Raw genomic sequence first — 23,205 nt, 5'->3', positions numbered from 1 at the left:
AGCTGTCTAATGATGTATTTATATGGCTTTATGTCTTTTTGAGATCACAGTATAAACAAATGGCAGATTTCCAACTGGCCAGGCAACCAGACATAAATGTCTTTATCAAAAAATGTATATTTCAGATAATCTTTTAATTAAGAGCTGCTTGCACAATTTTTTTTTTTTAAACCCAGACTTGCATGTCCTAGCAAGCAGACCCTGGTGATAGTTTTTGGCATGTGGAACAGAAGTATGCTCCAGGCTTTGCTCGATCGGGTGCCTCTTCATGCTTCCTGATCAGTGAGAGATATCTCACTATGGCAAGCCGATCTAACATTTCCAGATATTTTAAAATGTGTTTTAACATATCTGGAAATGCATTTAAAATATCTTAAATGAATTAAAGATATCTGAAAATATGTCATGAATACATATTAAAATATCTCCAATGCTGTTCAAGGTATCTTGAAATACGTTCTCTACATTTTGAGATATCTTGAATACATTTTGAAATATCATATAAAATATAAAGTCTGTAGTCATTTAGAGATATTGGAAATAGCTTACTATATGACTGCCAATGAGACTTTGAGATATAACAAAATAAACAACAACATTTATTTGCGTAGCACATTTTCATACAAATGATGTAACTCAAAGTGAAGAAAGAAAGAAGACAAAATATAAAAATAAAATTAGACAATACTAATTAACAAAGAATAAAAGTAAGGTCCGATGGCCAGGGAGGACAGAAAAGAAGATGGCTGGAGAAAAAAAAAAAAAACCTGCAGGGGCTCCAAGGCCACGAGACCACCCAGCCACCACTGGGCATTCTACCTAACATAAATGATCTCAATCAGTCCTCATGGTTTTCAGGCTTCACCTGGAAGAACTTGATTATGATGGTCACGTGGACCTCTGGCCTTCAATCCATCAATGTAGGGACATCACGGTGCTTTGATCAGATGGTGGTGGCGCAGATCACCACCACAGAAAACCGGAAAAAGAAAAGCAGAGAAAGTAGGGGTTAGTATGGATTTCGGAGCCACCATGATTGATAATGATAATTAAATGCATATACAGAGTATCAGGATTAAACTAAAATGAAGCTATGGGAAAGCCATGTTAAAGTAATGTGTTTTTAGCAGTTTCTTTTTTAATGCTCCACTGTATTAGGCTGGGGAATTTCTATTGGTAAGCTATTCCAGATTTTAGGTGCAAAACAGCAGATGGCCGCCTCACCACTTCTTTAAACTTTAGCACTCATTTGAAGATCTAAGGTTACGATTTGGAGTATAAGGTGTAAGACATTCCGAAATATAAGATGGAGTGAGATTATTTAAGGCTTTGTAAACCATAAGCAGTATTTTAAAGGCAATTCTAAATGACACAGGTAACCAGTGTAGTGACATCAAAACTGGGGTGATGTGTTCGGATTTTCTTTTCCGAGTTAAGATTCTAGCAGCTCCATTCTGCACTCTTTCTAATCAATTGATGTCTTTTTTGGGTGGTCCTGAGAGGAGTGCGTTAACAGTAATCTAGCCGACTGAAAACAAAAGCGTGAACAAATTTCTCAGCATCTTGCAATGTTATAAGAGGTCTAACCTTTGCTATATTTTTAAGTGAAAAAATGCTGTCCTAGTAATCTGATTAATATGTGATTTAAAATTTAGGTCAGAGTCAATAATTACCCCTAAATTCTTTACCTCCGTCTTGACTTTTAATCCTAATGGATCAAGTTTATTTCTAATACCCTTGTGAGATATCGTGAAATTTTAGATATCAGAACATGAACAGGAAGGTATTTAAAGATATCCGGAAATATGTATTTACGGTATCTTTATATCGGCTCATGTTTCAGATATCCAAAATACATTTTTGCATATTTCAAATTCATGTCATGGTATCCTACATTAGATCTCTGTCTCTTTTCAGACATCTTCAAAGGGATTTCAAGATATCCTAAAACAGACAGAATGTCCCATTTAAAGAACTGTAAAATGATTTTGAGATATCTCAATATGAGTTCCATATATCTTAAAATGCACACAAGGTCTATTTGAGATACTTTATCTTGAGATAGACAAAAGTTATTTTGAGATATTTGAAAATGTATTTGAGATATCTTGAAGTGTGTTTGAAATACTTTGAAATATATTGCAAATATCCTAAAATATGAACTACATTTTAAGGTATCTGAAATGAATTTTGAGATATTTCCACACATCTGTGGATCGATAAAGCAGTTATTTGCTTGTTCTTCATGGCATATGCTTGAAATGACTTCTCATCATAACTCTGGCTTTGCCCCCTGGGAGAGGTGGAGGCAGCTTGACTTCAGAATAACAGTCATGAAATAGTACAGAGAAGAACACCACACCGGCAATGTAATGGTTAGCATGCTGGCTTTTAAAGCAGGGAATTTTGGTTTGATTCACATTTTTACAATACTTTTTTTCTTTTATCAAGTATCTCATTATTTTTGTTATGGCCCCAAACCATCCCAAGTAGAAACATATTATCTACCGAGCAATTTAGTGCAATTTGGGCTTACAAACCTGATCGCTAACCATTACGTCACCATCGCAACCTACCTGGCTCTGTTTCTCTGTTGTATTTGAAGATGTAGTCTGCTATCCACTGTTTGTAACCACACAGTTGGGCCCAAGATGCAGTGGTGTGAAGGGCTCAATAAATCTTTGAGGTTTTGTTTTTAATCTTTTATGTCCCACCTTTACAATGTCAGAGGCTAACTTTAAAGATGATTGCTTAAAGGTGAATTATAATCTGACTGGGGTAGCTCAGGGGCAGGCTGAGTGGCCATAATCTTAACAGTAAAGGAGAATAATTGTATTACAGTTTTCTCTCATTCCATCAAATTATCCCTTATGTTTCAAACTGTGTCAATTCCCGGTGGGTCTGTAAATAAAAGTAAAATTTGTTTTGAAATAGCAAATCCCAAGAGATGCATCTAGTATAATGAGTAGGGTGGAGAGACCTGGAAACACTGCATAAAACCTTGTTTTGTAAAAATACACATCACTAATTATTTAAATACTAGTCATTAAGCCCGTTACAATAACAGGCGCTAGAACAGTAGTGCATAAACATTAGTAGGAACAGTCTAAATTAAATGGCAAGGGACTTTGACCTCATTCTTTTTGTTGGTCGTATTTTTCTTTCTTTCAGCCTTTCTTTTGTTGATGTTTACTTGCTGAGCTGACCGTTCTTCGTGGGCTGCCGCCATGTATTGTGTGTCTTTAATTTTCTGTGACAGTAATACTGTCTTGTACGTCTGCTGGCTTGTACGTCCGTAATATACCTTTCATTTTCTCTGGCGGTAATACAGGCGTGCGCGTCGGTAATATGCCTTTAATTTTCTCTGACAGTAATACTGGCTTGTATGTGGCTGTAATATGCGTTACTGTATTGTGTACCTTTAATTTACTCTCGCAGTAATACTGGTTTGTATTTCCGTAAAACGCCTGTAACTTTCTCTGACAGTAATATTGCGCACCGCACCGTGCCCCGCGCATGCGCACTTCACCAGAAGACACACAGACACCTGGATACACACAGGGATTTTATTAAAGAGGATTCTGCATAAAAAACACAATGAAGTATCTATCTGTCTATCTCAATGGCATTTACCAAAAACCAACAAACATGCTAATTTGTTTATGAGGAATTATGTTAGGTCTCCCCAAATTTAAAAAAAAGTGACAAATAATGCAAGATGTAAATAATCAGAGACACGGCTGAGAGCTCAAGCGTGTTATTAAGACTGCCAAATTTTTAAACTGCTATTATTCACAATATTGTTAATCCATGTTCTCTCCAAAGTTGGGATGTGCATACTAGTTAGGAATGAACCATTAACATCTCTAATGTCCATGATGATATTACTATCTCTCTACCATCCTCTACAGCCCCTTCCACTTGTAAATATACTGCCAAGTGCCCCTTTTTTCAGCTGTGATGAGGTAAGAACTGACTCTGCTGTTCCCTCAGCAATTTTCCAAGTAAAATCACATAATGTTGATATAATTTAAAGCCACTCTAAAAAGGAAAACACATTTTTTCTTGCAGAAAGGTTTTGGTACAGCCTACTCATTCTCTAATCTCCATCTCATGATTACACTATGCCAGAAATATGGTACAACCGCACTCCTTTGGTACCCAGGGTGTCACTGCTGCACATTCATAGGCACCAATTTCCTTTGCCCTTCACATATAGCCGTTTAGAGTGCAGAAAGCCGATCATCACTAGTTCTTGTCTTTTTAAAATTTTGAGAAGCGTGAGTGGGTGCACTAGTGCCACTGGTTCCATTAGAGCCTCTGAGCACTTAGATTCTTGTTTTAATCCTATCTTAAAGTCCATTCTTTAAAATAATTTGTGTGAACATATTTAACTTTCCCCTTCAGGCTCTGCTATCATAATTTTCTAAATAAATAGCTGGTGGAAAAAGTAGATTTAAAAAAATAAATGGATGGCATGCTTGCTGCTTCTGATAGTCATTTCCGGTGAGCAGGTTTGTCGTTGGACACTCTCCAGGTTACATTTTGTGCCATTATAAACCTAACTATTGAATTTTGAGATTTAATAGTCTCTTCCATATTTGTGATGTATTGTCATTATTTAACTGGTTTGCCCTGACCCTGAAGAAGGGAACATTTTTTCCAAAATGTATCAGCCGTCCTGGTCAAGCAGATAGCCTTACAAACTGGACATGACACCCCCAACATTGTAATATTGTTTGCGGACTTTGCCTTTTTTGGCTTTTTCAGCTCGCAAGGTCAGCTGTATCCATCCATCCATCCGTTATCCAACCCGCTATATCCTAACTACAGGGTCACGGGGGGTCTGCTGGAGCCAATCCCAGCCAACACAGGGCGCAAGGCAGGGCGCCACACCAAGCACACACTAGGGACAATTTAGGATCGGCAATTCACCTAACCTGCATGTCTTTGGAGTGTGGGACGAAACCCACGCAGACACGGGGAGAACATGTAAACTCCACACAGGGAGGCAGCTATATCTATTGTATTAATTTATCAGATATGTATATTCCTATATATATGGTCACTTGTGTTTTGTCACATTCTTTGTTAAATACTAGAAATATTCATTTATTAGAATTACTTTGAAACACATTATTTGTGTGGAACAGTAACCTTCTCCTCAATCCATTTTGCAAAATTTCTCAGCGGATTATATTAATGGGTGCTTATTCTTGGCAGTTCTTTTACTTGCACACACACACACAGGCTTTATATTTTTAAAACTATATGTAATAATGTAATATCTACATCTTCCACTTGAAATTCAAAACATACTTAGATTTGAGGTATTTTATGCTAAAAATGTTTACCAGTAATTTCCCCCTCTCTTGCTTTTTCTAACATGTACAGTGGGTACGGAAAGTATTCAGACCCCCTTCAATTTTTCACTCTTTGTCATATTGCAGCCATTTGCTAAAATCATTTAAATTAATTTTTTTCCTCATTAATGTACACACAGCACCCCATATTGACAGACAAAAAAAAAGAATTTTTGAAATTGTTGCAGATTTATTAAAAAAGAAAAACTGAAATATCACATGGTCCTAAGTATTCAGACCCTTTGCTCAGTATTTAGTAGAAGCACCCTTTTGAGCTAATACAGCCATGAGTCTTCTTGGGAAAGATGCAACAAGTTTTTCACACCTGGATTTGGGGATCCTCTGCAATTCCTCCTTGCAGATCCTCTCCAGTTCTGTCAGGTTGGATGGTAAACGTTGGTGGACAGCCATTTTTAGGTCTCTCCAGAGATGCTCAATTGGGTTTAAGTCAGGGCTCTGGCTGGGCCATTCAAGAACAGTCACAGAGTTGTTGTGAAGCCACTCCTTCGTTATTTTAGCTGTGTGCTTAGGGTCATTGTCTTGTTGGAAGGTACACCTTCGGCCCAGTCTGAGGTCCTTAGCACTCTGGAGAAGGTTTTTGTCCAGGATATCCCTGTACTTGGCCACATTCATCTTTCCCTCGATTGTAACCAGTCGTCCTGTTAGAATTAAGGCCAAAAAGTTCTATCTTGGTCTCATCAGACCAGAGAATCTTATTTCTCACCATCTCCGAGTCCTTCAGGTGTCTTTTAGCAAACTCCATGCGGGAGTTGGCCTTAATTCTAAGCGGTATGTGTGGAGACAACCAGGCACTGCTCATCACTTGTCCAATACAGTCCCCACAGTGAAGCATGGCGGTGGCAGCATCATGCTGTGGGGGTGTTTTTCAGCTGCAGGGACAGGACGACTGGTTGCAATCGAGGGAAAGATGAATGCGGCCAACTACAGGGATATCCTGGACAAAAACCTTCTCCAGAGTGCTAAGGACCTCAGACTGGGCCGAAGGTTTACCTTCCAACAAGACAATGACCCTAAGCACACAGCTAAAATAATGAAGGAATGGTTTCACAACAACTCTGTGACTGTTCTTGAATGGCCCAGCCAGAGCCCTGACTTAAACCCAATTGAGCATCTCTGGAGAGACCTAAAAATGGCTGTCCACCAACGTTTACCATCCAACCTGACAGAACTGGAGAGGATCTGCAAGGAAGAATGGCAGAGGATCCCCAAATCCAGGTGTGAAAAACTTGTTGCATCTTTCCCAAGAAGACTCATGGCTGTATTAGCTCAAAAGGGTGCTTCTACTAAATACTGAGCAAAGGGTCTGAATACTTAGGACCATGTGATATTTCAGTTTTTCTTTTTTAATAAATCTGCAACAATTTCAAAAATTCTTTTTTTTGTCTGTCAATATGGGGTGCTGTGTGTACATTAATGAGGGAAAAAATTAATTGAAATGATTTTAGCAAATGGCTGCAATATAACAAAGAGTGAAAAATTGAAGGGGGTCTGAATACTTTCCGTACCCACTGTTTATTTTTGTGTGTGTGTATATTTATATATTTATATATTTTTATGTGTGTGTGATGTATCTGTATCTAAAGTTGCTCATCAGCTCAACAGTTGGTCTGTATAAATATTTAGATTTTTTGATTCTGTAACATTTCCATAAAAAGCTAAGTGCTACTTCCAGCCACAGCTTTAAGCATCGGAACACGAGAAGAGGCCAGGCCTCAGAGTTCATTTTCTGAAACTTGGAGTTGCTTGGCTACATTTGACTTTGTTGTGAACTTTCAGCGTATCTGTCAACTGTCTCTGTGCAGTTAGTTTTGGCATGTTTGCCTAACAGTTTGAGCCCACTAAATCACAGACAGTTTTACACCCCAATTTTTATTCTTGGCAGAAAGAAAAACTTTTATGCTTGTACAATTGTAGAGTTTATAATTTATGTTGTCAGAAGACATTTCGTGCAACAGAACGCGGCTAGTTGAGCTGCTATTTAATAATATCATTTCCTTAGGTGCACATGAGGCTGATGTGCAAAACATGCCTGCCCTGCATTTTTTTCCTAGTCTTCTTTATGAACTTGGCCTGAAGTTGTGAACTTCCTGATGGGTTATATATCCACAGGGTTGCTTCCTGAAATGCCCGATGGGATTTCCTTAATGTTTATCAACTTTGTGTCACATTATAGAGGATATTTTATTTTTATGTTATAACGGGGGCAAATGTTATTTTTATTATGCTGGTTGCCTATATAATATTTGTTAAGACAAATGCATATTACTGATAATGGTTTCAAAATGTTTTGCTCTTGTATACATTCTATTATGTTAATCTAACAACTGATGTAGTCACAAATACAAGCTCACTTCAGACTCCACTGCACACTTTTTGATGATCAGTTGGCAGTAAACGTGTAGACGGACGATCCTGTTGTTAGTGGCAACTTGGCTGGGCAGTTCAGGGTTATTGTAAGCATTTGATTTAAAGCCTCTGCATACAAAATGCCAACCAGTGTAGTTTTTGTGCAGTCCATTATGCATGTCTTCCTTTGCCAATGTTTATTTTTTTTGTTTCCCACACTTAACAGCCATTTCACAGTGCACTCCGGCAGAGCAGAGATCTAAATGACTTAGGAAAAAATTATGTCCTAGACGTAATACAAGACTCAAGCAACATAAAACTGCTCCTGTGTACTAGTATGGAGATTTGTATAAAATCCCTAAATAAGTTATTGTTATCTTCAGAAGATGCTTGCCTGCATTGTAATAATAGCTGACCTAAATTCCAAGGAGTGAATGTTGTATGACTGCTCATGATGATAACCTCACCCATCCCAGAAACTAGATTTTTGTTATTTGTAACAGCTGCATTTCACTTAAGAATCATTTTGCAATTATTTATACAGTAAGTGAGACAATGGACAACATGGTAGTGCAGAGGTTAGAGCTTCTGCTTAATGGATCCACAGTTTAGTGCTGTAAGCATGGAGTTTATTAGCACTCTGTATATCTGCATGGGTTTTGCTCCAATGTCCTCAAAGATACGGAAGTTCCAAATTTGCCCCTGTGTGAGCGTGGTTATGTGCGTGAATGGCCTGTAATGGCCTCTTTCCTGCTTTGGCACCTAGTGCTGCCACCATAGGCTCCTACCTCCTTTGACTGTGAAGAGAGTCTGACAATGTTGTTAATTTAGGAAACATGCATTTCCTTCTGAAACAAAATAAGCTTCAAAACCTGTGACCCCGAGTATCATATAATTAGAAAACGTAAATATTTACGTTTGGGAAGAATATTTGATTTACACTTCTTTATGTGACTTAGGAGCCAACTAAAAAGAATATTATAGAGAAAAGAGATGGGAAATTCACTGTAAAACTGCTGTACTTACTATGAAAAGGTTAACTGTAGTTTTGAGTAGGTCAGCAATTCTAAGAATGCTTTAGAATGGATTGTGTGTTTAAAAAGACAATGAGCATTCTTTGTAACATGTCTGATATAAATCAAGTTAAGAGAGTGGCAGCTTTGGAATTAAAGCTAAAACCTGAATATTCTCAAGTGGTAGCTCTTTATGTGGTAAAATCTTAGTGTCAGTGAGTATTTTTTTTTTTACCTGGTTTATTTTTATTTTAAAAGTTACCTTACTGTATACAGTTAGGTCCATAAATATTTGGACAGACAACTTTTTTCTAACTTTGGTTCTGTACATTACCACAATGAATTTTAAATGAAACAACTCAGATGCAGTTGAAGTGCAGACTTTCAGCTTTAATTCAGTGGGGTGAACAAAACGATTGCATAAAAATGTGAGGCAACTAAAGCATTTTTTGAACACAATCCCTTCATTTCAGGGGCTCAAAAGTAATTGGACAAATGAAATAACTGGAAATAAAACGTTTATTTCTAATACTTGGTTGAAAACCCTTTGCTGGCAATGACAGCCTGAAGTCTTGAACTCCTGGACATCACCAGATGTTGGGTTTCCTCCTTTTTAATGCTCTGCCAGGCCTTTACTGCAGTGGCTTTCAGTTGCTGTTTGTTTGTGGGTCTTTCTGTCTGAAGTTTAGTCTTCAACAAGTGAAATGCTTGCTCAGTTGGGTTAAGATCAGGTGACTGACTTGGCCATTCAAGAATTTTCCACTTCTTTGCTTTAATAAACTCCTGGGTTGCTTTGGCTGTATGTTTTGGGTCATTGTCCATCTGTATCATGAAACGCCGCCCAAACAATTTGACTGCTGTATTTAGCTGGATTTGAGCAGACAGTATGTCTCTGAACACCTCAGAATTCATTCGTCTGCTTCTGTCCTGTGTCACATCATCAATAAACACTAGTGTCCCAATGCCACTGGCAGCCATGCACGCCCAAGCCATCACACTGCCTCCACCGTGTTTTATAGATGATGTGGTATGCTTTGGATAATGAGCTGTTCAATGCCTTCTCCATACATTTTTCTTGCCATCATTCTGGTAGAGGTTGATCTTGGTTTCATCTGTCCAAAGAATGTTTTTCCAGAACTGTGCTGGCTTTTTTAGATGTTCTTTAGCAAAGTCCAATCTAGCCTTTCTATTCTTGAGGCCTATGAGTGGCTTACACCTTGCAGTGCACCCTCTGTATTTACTTTCATGCAGTCTTCTCTTTATGGTAGACTTGGATATCGATACGCCTACCTCCTGGAGAGTGTTGTTCACTTGGTTGGCTATTGTGAAGGGGTTTCTCTTCACTATGGAAATGATTCTGCGATCATCCACCACTGTTGTCTTCCGTGGACATCCAGGTCTTTTTGCGTTGCTGAGTTCACCAGTGCTTGCTTTCTTTCTCAGGATGTACCAAACTGTAGATTTTGCCACTCGTGATATTGTAGCAATTTCTTGGATGGGTTTTTTCTGTTTTCGCAGCTTAAGGGTGGCTTCTTTCACCTGCATGGAGAGCTCCTTTGACCGCATGTTGTCTGTTCACAGCAAAATCTTCCACATGCAAGCACCACACCTCAAATCAACTCCAGGCATTTTATCTGCTTAGTTGATAAGGACATAACGACGGACTTGACCACACCTGCCCATGAAATAGCCTTTGAGTCAATTGTCCAGTTACTTTTGAGCCCCTGAAATGAAGGGATTGTGTTACAAAAATGCTTTAGTTGCCTCACATTTTTATGCAATCGTTTTGTTCATCCCACTGAATTAAAGCTGAAAGTCTGCACTTCAACTGCATCTGAGTTGTTTCATTTAAAATTCATTGTGGTAATGTACAGAACCAAAATTAGAAAAAAGTTGTCTCGGTCCAAATATTTATGGACCTAACTGTACATAGCCTTAACATATGCACAGACATTGTTAAATAAAAGATATTGATGCAGTGCATCTAGTTCTATCTTTTTACCCTAGCAGTTCATACTTTGAAATGAATAAATGTGGCATCTGTTTAATATAGTGGAATTAAAACAAATTTCAACGCAAATTTAAATGGTATGAACTGTACATAGTTTCAGTTTACAGGAAATTATTTTTTCATTGTTATTTCCTTTCAATTTCAAAAAACCCATTAAAAAAAAGTTTATAAATGAAACTTTCTTCTCTTTTAAACCAAGAACAAACTCAAAGTTTGAGATCTCCAGGACCCCATAGTCTCATTTGTAACACACTTTTAAAAATCCAGAACCTGTGGTGTGGTCAGGTCAGGTCAGGTTGGGAGCATACACTGGTGTACAGCACGTTGCTGCACATACCACACGACGAAACGGCTCGGGATCCTGGATGGCAACCCCCCAGACAGACACGTGGTCCAATCCCACCATCCGGAAATGACCCTCTATCTACCGCAGCCAGGTGTTATGTGGGCGACCCCTTGGCCTGGTCCAGCCATTCGGGTCCTCAACAGTGAGGATCCTGCGAGCCAGATAACCATCAGAGAATCGCAACACATGGCGTAGTGTCATAACTGACGCTCCCTCACGATGCAGGTAATGTGGCTCATTCGGGAGTCCATGAGCAAGCGCTCATTCGACACAAAAGTCAAACCTAATGTACCCAAGGATTTTCCAGAGAGACATGGTACCAAAGGAGTCCAGTCTTTGTCTCAGGTCACTGGATAGCGTCCATGTCTCGCAACCATATAGCAAGACAGGAAGCACCAGAATTCTAAAGACTTGGACCTTCATCCTTTTGCAGAGATATCAGGAGCGCCACACACCCCTTTCCAGTGACCTCATGACCCCTCATGCTCTCCCAATCTATCTACTGACTTCATCGGAAGAGTCACCAGAAACATGAATGTCACTGCCAAGGTAAGTAAACCTCTCGACAAGGTCGACACTCTCTCCACAGACAGACACACTGCTGGTGGCTGTGCCCAAGAGGTCATTAAAGGCCTGGATTTTGGTTTTTATCCAGGACACTCGCAAGCCCAGACACTCGGACTCCTCGCTCAGTCTCTCGAGAGCCCCCGATCAGAGCCTCCATTGACTCCACAAAGATCACAGCATCATCAGCAAAGTCAAGATCAGTGAATCTGTCTTCACCAACAGATGCCCCACAGCCGCTGGACCCCACGACCTTGCCCAACACCCAGTCCATGCAAGCACTGACCAGAGTAGGAGCAGAACACACTGCTGACGAACCCCAGAATCAACTGGGAAAAACACAGAGGTCCTGCCTCCACTCTGCACAGCACTCACAGTACCTGTGAACTTAGGGTTAATGTTGGGGTATAGTGTTGGAGGAGATGGAGCTCTGTGGGTGACCATTCGGAATGAGTTGAAAATGTTGGAATAATCTCACCATTTTGTGAAGTCATTGAACTTACTGATAATTACAAATCTTTAAAGCATTTCAGGGCTTTATGTTATAGGAAACAAACATTTTGGAAGAAATAAAAATGTGCCCAATCATCTGCAAAATCTTCTTCATTGGCAGTGTTAAGTATAAAATGTGTCACATTATTTAGAAAGTGTCTCAATGCTGTGGTTTGTGTGCTAAAACTAGAAGTTTTGTTTTGCCTGTTAAGAGTTAAAAGCTTTATAATATTATCACTATTAATAGTTCCTGATAGTATTGTCTACTTCTCATTAGAGGGTTAATGTATAGGACATGTTCAATAATTGAGTCATTGTATAGATGTCCAATGCCAGCATTCAATATCCATCCATCCATTTTCTTCACCTGCTTATCCAGGTTAGGGCCATAAGGAAGCTAGAGCCTATCCCAGCCATCAGACAAGGTAAAGTGCACTGAAGTTCTCCAAAAATACAAATGAGACAAGAAAAGAAGGAAGCCCATCAAAAAATACCCAATCATTATGTCTCATTATAATATCAATAGAAGTTGGCAGAACTGAGAATTACTGCAACTGAATGAAATGTCTTGAGTGCACAGTGGCAGTTGAGTAGCAGGGATCCATGGAGAAAATCATGCTGAGCCTTGTCTCGCTTCTTCTAGTCTGTCTTCATGCAGCCTACAGGCAGTCAGCCATCAGTGGCTGCCTGGCACTGTCGTGGTCTGATCTCTGCCACTGTTGCTGATGTGACCTGGAGGAGACGGGCATGTATGCAAGTAAGTCTGAACCCTGGCACCAGCTCAGGTGTTTAAAGATATAACTGTTCATGCAGTAATCAAACCAGAATAGTGACTCCTGGTGATGTGTTGTATGTTTCTTCTCACAGATATCTGCTTTTTTATATCATTTTGTTATTTTGTTGTTAGTGCAGCTAGAGTGATTATTAGTTATGATCAACAAACACTTTAAAACATTACAGGAAATATTCAGAATTTTACTTTTAAGTATTCAGGCAGCACAACCATCATAGCTTTACTAAGAATGACCGAACATAGAGAGCTGGGAAATGGAGACAATAAGAACGTGTCCAAAAGTGAGAGCAAAAAGTCATAGCAGCTGACCATTTTCTGGCCAATATGCAGTCACCGAATTGCAAAGCAGATGACATGCAGACAAGACTGGCTACAAGAAGTGACATCAGAAAATGCTGTCTCTTTTATTTCTCACAAACATGGCTAACTGTTGAGACACCAGATGCTGCAATGCAGTAAGATGCCATTACAGTCACTGCCGGGTAAAATCAAAAGAAGAGGTATGCGTTTTATGGTGAACAACACAAATTTTAAAATTGTCTCTGAAAACTGTTCACCTGATCTAAAATATGTATTGATCAATTGCCATCCGTTCACTCTTCTGTAGAATTTCTCAGGTGTTTTCCTGATTTTTGTTCATGTTCTTCCACAAGCCAACATGAGCAAAGCACTGAATGATCTTTACAGAGTAATTACAGAATAGGAACGTTTGCATCCTGAGTGATTATTTATGATTTCTTGGGACTTGAACGGAACAAACTTAAGGAGTGTTTATCCTAAGTATAACTGTCATTCAGTATCGCCTACCCCATGAGGGGTGCTAATACTCTGGATCATTGCTACACCCCAATTAGAAAGAAATGCATACCAGTGTGTTCTGCACCCACATCTCAGACAGTCGACTCTCCTGGCAGTGATCCTTCTGCCAGCGTATGGGCAGAGGCTGACTGTGAGGAACCAGCAAGTACAGTGCTGGACTGAAGAGGTAGGAAAAGCTTTAGGATTGCTTTGAATGTGTAACGAGACTCCTTATCAGATCTGGATGCGTATGCAGGTGTTGTAATGGGATTCATAAAAAATTATACACATATTCCTAATAATAATCTGTAGATCAGTGCTGACATGAGTAATCTACAGTACTAAAGACATGCAGCCATACATTTCAAAACAGTAATATTTGAAAGTTACAAGGAAAACAATCAAAGTGGCTAATTGTTAGTATGGGTGTAAACTAGAGAAGGTATTTAGCAGCTTTACTGATTCAGGATGCTTATGGACTACAAAATAAGACCTAATCAAGTCTCATCTCCATGTTCAATTCTTGATTAGTTTAATGCTTTCCATGCCTGTGTTAATCACAGTAATAAGTAGCTCCCGTTCAAAAGCCTGCAGCACCATTTGATTCATTCTTCTGTTTTTCTGTACATGATGTGAGGGGAACATCTAAACAAAATGTTGTCCAGGAGAAATCTGGTCCAGGTGAATTTCAGGGTGTTTTAAAAACTTGTAACCACCAGCTAGCAGACATCTTCAGAAGCATCTTTAATATTTCTATCAGATAATCTGTGCCTACTTCTAAAGGACAACACTTACTCCTGTAAGTAAGTAAAACAAAAGTGGACGGTGTGAATGACTATAGACTCATGGCACTTAGTCCAGTCATAATTAAGTGCTTTGAGAGACTGGTGCTAGAACACTTAAAAGAGGATATTCCAGATAGCTGTCAATCCCAATGTGTATATCATCAGAACTGGTCCACAGAGAATGCCATATCCTTTGCACTTTTGTACAGTCCTGGCATAGCTGGATAATAACTGTTATGCCAAAGTCCTGATTATAGACTGCAGGTCAGTGTTTAATACTGTTATAATAGCAAAGCTAACCACCAAACTCCTCAATTTAGGACTCAATGTCACCTTTTCCAAATGGATTTTGGACTAAGCATGTAAGGATTAGCAGCATCACATCCTCCATGCTGAACCTAATCCCAGATCCTCCAAAGAACAGTGTACCTAGCCTCTTCTGTACTCCTTGTTCACTTTTGACAGTGTGACTAGACAAAGCTCCAACTTTATCATTATGTTTGCTGGTGACACCACCATCACAGGCCTATTCGCCAACAGTGATGAGATGGCTTTCAGAGAAGAGGTCTACTTGCTGACTCAAAAATGTTAGGACATCAATCTGATTATTAGCATCATAACACCAAGGAGCTGGTCATAAACTTAAGGAAACAGAAGGCAGAGTATGTTTTGTTCTAGATTGGGAAAGTGCTATCAAAAGGGGGAGCAGCTCTAAATTTCTTGGAGTGACCATCACCTATAAATTAAAGTGGGCACAACATATTTTGGCTGTTGTCAGAAAGGCTCACCATTGTCTTTACTTATTTAGATACTGGAGGGCAGTTCATATTTCTCCTTCTGTTCCCTCAAACTTCTACAGCTGTACAGTGGAATCCGTTCCCACTGGCCGCATAACATCCTGATAAAGTACCTGCTTGGCTTGACAGTATAGTAAAGCACTGTATAGGGTGGTGAAGATGACAGAAAATATTACCCAGCTGCCTTCTATTCATATACAACTCTTGCTGAGTCACAAAGGCAAATAGGATAATTAAAGACCTCAGCTATCCTGCACGGCCTTAAGTTCTCACTCCTTCAACTGGCACTTGCAGCAGTGGATTCAGGAACAGTGTTTACCTAAAGGTCATAAGGTTGCAGAATAGTCAAGAATATGAACTATTGTAATCTACATTCAGAGTACATATTTGTTAACACGTGTGTGTGTGTGTGTGTGTATATATATATATATATATATATATATATATATATATACACAGTATATACATACATACATACATACAGTATGTGTGTGTGCATATACTGCATATATAATCACTAGAATATTGTCTAAGAGGGTGTAGTAACACAGTCTGTTCCAGCTCTTCTTTAGGACGGATGGTTTTTAAGTAATCAACAGAAACTGAGACACCTGTGCAAATTGTTTACTTCAACTTGCAAGGCTTCATTTACTTTAGTTACTGCAGAATATGTGTAGGTTGTAACCTATTAGTTGTTTCCTGATTAAGGCCCAGTTCTAATATTCTGATAACTTCCTTTTTTCAGTCTTTGCTAACCTTAACTTGAAATTTAAACCTCTGGCAGTCCTTTGCAGGATACTCACGTGCTCACACCCACACTTGCTTCAGGAAAGCCCAGAGAAAACAGACAGACTTCACATAGACACAGACTTGGGTTTCAGAATTCAAACTCCAGATGCTGGACACTAACCCTTATGCTAACATTCGAGCCACTGCAAAATTCATTTGGAAGACTTAATTTGGAGATATCCCAGTTTCAAAGGAATACTTCTCCTATTGGCTGCTTTCATTATGTACAGGGAAAGCCAGGATTTACCATACAACCATCAGAGCCATCAATTACCACTTTGAAATATTCACACTGTGCCTGTCATAGAAATTAGGGTTTGTACTTTGCCTCAGTGTTAGCCAGGACTGAAAAGGGCTAAAAAGTTGTTGTCATTGAAAATGAGTAATTTTCAGTGTTAAAGACGTGTAATTTATAGGGTATGTGCTGAGAAGGAAAAGCAAACTTATGAACCTTATGAATTTATTTTTATGTTCACTAAGATTTATTTAGGCAAAATATGATACAGTTCCAGCAATCAAACAGCAGAATGGTAAAGGAAATAGTTTGAAAATATTTGTCTATATCTGTTTGTAAGAAGAATGCATAAAGATTGTTTATTCAAAATAAAATTAAGGTAACACTTTTGTTTAGGTACTGCAAAAATGCCATTACTGTGCATTTACTATTATGTTATCAGACAGTAATAAAGGCTTCTTTCAATTTTGTTTACAATGTGATTCTAGCTTTCAGATACATTAAGGAAATCTGTTTGAAAAAGTTTTTTTAAATATACTTATTTTAGCCAATTTGTGACTGATGGGTCTTCACTAATTATAATTCTAACTGTAAGGAAGACACATTTTCAAGTTAAGGCATAACACTCATTGAATGTACTACCTCTTGTAATGATTATACTATGGCGCTTAAAGGAAACTTCAAAATGATCATTAAACTATGCATTACTCATAAAGTATCTGACATATTTAAGGATTTGAAATGTGTTGTAGCTGGATATGAATAATGGATGTGATGTTTAGGACTGGGTGAAATCTTTTTAACAGGACCAGTAAAAACTTACAGTGGTGTTTGGCAGCAGTAAGGGTCTGGAATGCTGCTCCTTGTAGAAGCCTTTTACTAGAACCTGCAAATTTCACACATACAGTGAATGAGTACACATGTGAGCCCAGGTGTGGAGTTGTGAGACAGCAGGTCTAATCACTGTATTACCAACCCATTTAGCTGTAATGTTAATAAATTATTGAAGAGGGAAGATGGCTATGTTTTAGAAATATATTTGGAATACATAGCAGTTCTTCCTGTTAAAAACATTTAACAAGTAAATCTGACTCATATATATATATATATATATATATATATATATATATATATATATATAATATATAATAGCTGTTTCCCACACCCGCATTGTAATGAAACAGGACAAACTTTAAAAATCCATAAACAAAAAGGTTTCGCTAGCTAAACAGAGGCAAGGTCCGTTCCAAAACACAGAGGTAGACTGACTCCCACTCCTGACATCACGCTTCCCCCTCCCTTCGGCCCCTGTGTATCTCTCGAATTAGCGCGAATATATCGCTCCTGCAAGTGAGCTATGATTCTTAGTGTGATGAGTAAAGTCACAAAATAAATCGGAATGTTCAAGCAAATTTGAGAAAAAATCACAATCTAAATCTGTTAAGTAATTCTCTTGTTTGCTAGCTAAGCAGATGTAAGATATGCCCTGAGGCTAGTGTGTGAGTGAGGACGTCCCCATCCCCCCTTCCCCTCGGCCCACTGCGTCTCTCTCGGATTCGTGCAAATAAATTGGTACCACAAGTGAACCATGATACTTAGCACGATGAGAGAGGTCGCAAAATCAACCGGAATGTTCCAGCATATTATAGAAAAAAAGCCCAATCTAAATCTGTTAAGTAGTTCTCTCGTAAAAAGTGGACAGACAGACAGACATTGGATTATATATAGATATATATATGTGTGTGTGTATATATATATATATATATATATATATATACAGTCGACCCTTGATATACGACCGGCCTGACATGCGAACAACTTGCTTTACGACCAAAATTTTTTTTTGAATTACGGCCAACATCTTGCGTTACGACCCGAATGCGGTCACGTGTATCTGCTTGCGCGATTGTAAACAAACAGCCGAGAGCGTTTGTAAGTGTCAGTAGGAGCCCAGATACATGTGTTTGTGGACGTAATTTCGGTCAGTGCAGTGATTTATATAATTTATTTCGATAACTGCTAAGGAAGGAAGCGAAGGTAAAGAAAGCGATCACAATCGAAACGAATAAGGAAATTGTGTGGAACTATGAGAGTGGCGTTCGTGTGACCGATCTCGCTAATATGAACAGCATGTCGAAATCCATCATCTCGACAATTTTACAAAGAAAAGATTTGTATAAGGAAACTCCTTCCAAACAATAACCACCTTCCATTTCATTCTCCTCCTCCTTCCTTCCTGCAAGCCAAAGATGTCAACTTAAATGATGAGTACAGTATGAAATTGTTGTTTCTGGTAGGCTAGGCACTTTTTATAACTTTTTGGTTAGTACATTAGAAAAAATATTGGTGATAATTACAAATATTCAAAAGAGCCTTTTATACTACAAGCACTTACAAAGAGCCCGTTATATTTTTCGCCTCCATCTTACTCTTTCTAGGTAGGTTGTTGATGATTTCAATTTTTTAATAGCATGTTTCTCGATGTGATCAAAGCAGGATGTGGTGGTTTATGTTGGCTTATCATTATCATCATCTAAATAGCTAAAAAGCAAATAAGAAAAGTAAAGCAGGCAAACACCACATAGGCATTGATCAAGCCAAGAATCAAGCCAGGGTTACAGGAGCTGTGAGGTAGGAGTGCTAATCACTTTACCACCATATTGGCCAAACCAGAGTTTAGGAAATAAAATGAAAACCAACTGAAGCTCAAGAGTGATGTCTACTCAAGGGGTCAGTTCCAGCCTTGCACACAATGTTCCTAGACATACATTGGCCTCTGCAGGAGTATGATGGAATAAATGGGTTTAGAAAATGGCGCAGTGAGTTGTGTGTTTCACAGAAATTCAGAGAATTATTTAGGGAGGCGGCACATTGTGACCACTTGGCAAAAGAAGCCCTTGGAGTGGCCTGCACAGATATGTCCTGGAAAAGCTCAAACAAAATGATGTGTTTGTCTAAATCTCTGCTTTCTTCTCTTTATCTTTCAGGTTTGGGCCTGGACTAGTTATCTACTGGTATGGATTTATTGAAGAGCTTGATTGTCATCGTGAACGTGGCATTCTGCTGAAAGACTGCTTCCCTTCAGACATCGTAACGTTATGCCATAGTGCAGCCCAGAGTCAACTCTGAAAGAAAAGGGAGGATGAATCCGGAAGCAATGTTGCTTTCCTGCAGTGCAAACTACTGGCAAGCATCTGCCCTGAACTCCAGATGAACTCCTGCTGTCTGGACTTCTGCTAATAGCCGCACTCGGAGTTTCTGCTTAACCTCAGTGCCATGCTTGTGTAAATGGCCAAAAACCGACAGACACGTCCCATTCGTTATCGCCAATTCTGTCTCTGTCTAGTGGAGTAAAAGATAGTAGTAAGCATTTTTGCTTCCCTCATGCCAGACGAATTGTAAATTTGATGTTTAAAGTACAATGGATTATTATTTTTGTAGCCCTTTGCTGTTGTAAGCAATAATGGCGTCTCATGGTTTCTTGTAAGCAAAGCATTTTATACTTCAACTGTACCATCAACCCTTTTTGCTTTTTTTCCTGTTCGTGGTATAAAGTGCTGCTGTTGTTATCATCATGGAGATAATACTCACAAACAACTCACATAGCCTCTTTTCTGTGCAATTTATTTTGCCTCTGCTTTTCCCCACAATCAAATATTTCGCCGTGGGGTCTGCTATAGTCAAATGATTTGCCTTAAAGTTTCTCTTGTTGCTGTCTCTGCTAACATTTCATTTTAGTTTGTTTAGATCAACTGTAGTCTAAGCAGATGTTTGTTTTTTTGGGATGAGATATTTTTGGGGGGGCCATAGAATCAAAATTTAACTTTAGACGCTTTCTCGTTGCAACAGGAACTTCATATCCATGCCTTAAATTTGTGTTATACTCAAAAGTTACATAAAATCTTGAATGTTTGATTGCTGCTGTTCTCTTCGTTGTTGTACTCTTTGGAACTTGAACTTTACAGCCAGGACTTCTTTTTATGAGGTGGTCTCTAGTGAGTGCTAATGGAATAAACATTGCCAAGCCAGAGAACAGAAGTGTGCATAAAATTGAATGATGCTTTCAGTGGCGTATACGGTCTTGCCATAGGGGTCTTTTGCACTGAGAATAAAACCCTTTATGTTACACCTCATCACAATGGCAGCCCATGTTAGACTGGCAAAATAACCCCATAATAGCATTGTGTGTGCATTAAAATAAATGATTTATAGAGACAAGTTTACAGAGTACTTTGTAGCAGAAAATTAATCATCTTCACTAAAGTATAAAGAGTCAAGAGCCTGGTCTACAGGAACTGCTTGTATTGTGTTACAATAGAAACCCAGGGAGCTCAACTGAATCAGCTTTGTCCTGCGCCCAAGTCGCTCGAGTCAACACCAGGAGTTATTCAGACATGTCAGTAACCTGTGTGCTTTTGACGCACTGCTGCCCACTTGAAAACTTTGCTTCTGCGCGTGTATTTTTAGCACATTTTCTTGAACACTTTTTTAGTCATAGGAAATGACTATCCTCCTGACAAGCCTCTCCGGTGTCAGGCTCAAATATTGGCAATTCGTGGCGTGTATTTTTTTACCTTTGACCCTTTAGCGTTTAGACCAATCCTGTTCAGGAGCTTTGTCGATAAAGAGCAATAGGTCGGTCACACAAAGGTCACAGAAAATACATAATTTCCTTGGTCATGCCCTTCCAGAATGATACGTGAAGTGTCTCTAAGGGCGTAGTTAACATTTCATCATGGGATGTCATGCACTGCCTGCACTTTACCTTTTTTTCTTTTAAAGTGATTGCATTTAAGTGCCAGAAAAGTTTAAAAGGGGGAAAATGTAATTTTGAATTAAACCATGAACAGCAGATTCAGTTCCTCTTGTGTGTTCTCCTTTCCTGCTATTGTTCAAAAGGTGGCTATTATACAAAGAGCAGCTTAGGTCATTACTACAAATTAGACCACACAATACAAAAATAAAATCTATTTTAGAAATGTATTAAAGAAGTCTCGATATAGCTGACAGTTTCCACCCTCCTAAAATACACATAACAACAATGGGCTGCATTAAATCTTTCTTGTTTCCTAATGGTTTGTGTTTTTCTTTTATTTTTTTATTTTAGCTGTTGTGTTTGTCATGAATAAATTGAAATTATAGATAATATCCAGATATCTTTGTTTTATTCTATTTTCAACATGTTAAGGCTTTCCAATATTGTACAGTACACAGGGTAATGTTTGCTTTAAATGAAATATCAAGAAAGACCGTCAGAATTTCTTAAGGAAGTGTTAAAATGTACCTATTTAATTTATTGCTATTTGTGTCCTATCATTTTCTTTGTTGAAGTTCATCTAACAACAGACTACTTAATTCACTGTATATGAATATTTATATATTTTGTGTAAAAAAAAAAAAAAACACATTTTGCTGCTGTTCTGGGGTCAGCCATATTTCTGAGAAACCAAAAACTCTTTAATTCCTATGTCTCTCTCTGCGAAGCCTGCCTTCCTCCAATACATATTTAATATATATTATACTAGCCATCCCCCGTGGCTCTGCCCACGAATTAGTGAAACAGGACATTGAGGAGGGCCCTGCCCAGCTCTCTACTCCTGACGTCACTCGTCCCCCTCCTTTCGGCCCGCAGCCTCTGTCTTGGATTAGCGCGAATATATCGCTGCTGCAAGCGAACTATGTTTCCTACTGCAATGAGAGAAATCACAAAATCAACCGGAATGTTCAAGCAAATTATAGAAAAAGAAAAGATCTAAATCCGTTAAGTACTCTCGTTCGCTAACTAAGTGAAGTTAAGGTTACACCGCCCCGCCCCCTCCCCGCAGCCCGATGAGTCTCCCTTGGATTCACACTAATACATCGGTACCACAAGCGAACTATGATTCTTAGCTCGATGAGAAAGTTTCAAAATCAATGGAACGCTCAAGCAAATTATAGAAAAAGAAAAGATCTAAATCCGTTAAGTACTCTCGTTCGCTAACTAAGTGAAGTTACAGTTACACCGCCCCGCCCCCTCCCCGCAGCCCGATGAGTCTCCCTTAGATTCACACTAATACATCGGTACCACAAGCGAACTATGATTCTTAGCTAGGTGAGAAAGTTTCAAAATCAATGGAATGCTCAAGCAAATTATAGAAAAAGAAAAGATCTAAATCCGTTAAGTAGTTCTCTCGTTCGCTAACTAAGTGAAGTTACAGTTACACCGCCCCGCCCCCTCCCCGCAGCCCGATGAGTCTCTCTTGGATTCAAACTAATACATCGGTACCGCAGACAAACTATGATTCTTAGCTCGATGAGAAAGTTTCAAAATCAATGGAGTGTTCAAGCAAATTATAGAAAAAAACCCGATCTAAATCCGTTAAGTAGTTCTCTCGTGAAAAGCGGACAGACAAATGGGTTTAAAAAACTATAAGAAATTTCACGCTTGGAACACAAAATTTTTAAAACCGTTTTTTAGCGAGCACCTATGGGTCAAAGATAACCTACATTCCAAGTTTCAAGTCCTTATGGTGTGGGAGATTTCGTGATGATTGAGTCAGTGGTATTTGGCTTTTATATATATTTATATATTTATATATATATGGTTGAAAATAGTTTACTGTCATATAATGCACAGAGTACGCGACACGTGTTTCGCCCTAATTCTGGGCTCATCAGGCGTACACCCTCACTGCACTCCCTTACGGGAATCGTTCAAACACGTGTCGCGTACTCTTTGCATTATTTGACACTAAACTATTTTCAACCATTCTATGATCTGCTTCTCACAACTGAGGGCACCGTGGCGGATGTTAGCTGACTTGCTGGCCAACCACAAACGTTATCTGGTAGGTAACCACCCATACAATCAGA

General features: G+C 38.9%; 1 protein-coding gene across 1 annotated transcript in view; it reads left to right on the top strand.

Annotated features, from left to right (window-relative positions):
• cdin1 (CDAN1 interacting nuclease 1) overlaps positions 1 to 21,426 on the top strand; it is a 280,193-nt gene extending 258,767 nt beyond the window's left edge. Inside the window, exon 11 of the mRNA XM_028821661.2 lies at positions 19,341 to 21,426. Within this exon, the coding sequence (XP_028677494.1) occupies positions 19,341 to 19,482 (142 nt within the window). The 3' untranslated portion in view covers positions 19,483 to 21,426. The remainder of the gene's footprint in view (positions 1 to 19,340) is intronic.
• The last annotated feature ends 1,779 nt before the right edge of the window (positions 21,427 to 23,205 follow it).

This window comes from Erpetoichthys calabaricus, chromosome 16 (assembly GCF_900747795.2).
Source record: "Erpetoichthys calabaricus chromosome 16, fErpCal1.3, whole genome shotgun sequence".
Taxonomy (NCBI): Eukaryota; Metazoa; Chordata; class Cladistia; order Polypteriformes; family Polypteridae; genus Erpetoichthys; species Erpetoichthys calabaricus.
This window is presented reverse-complemented; position numbering and strand designations above follow the sequence as displayed.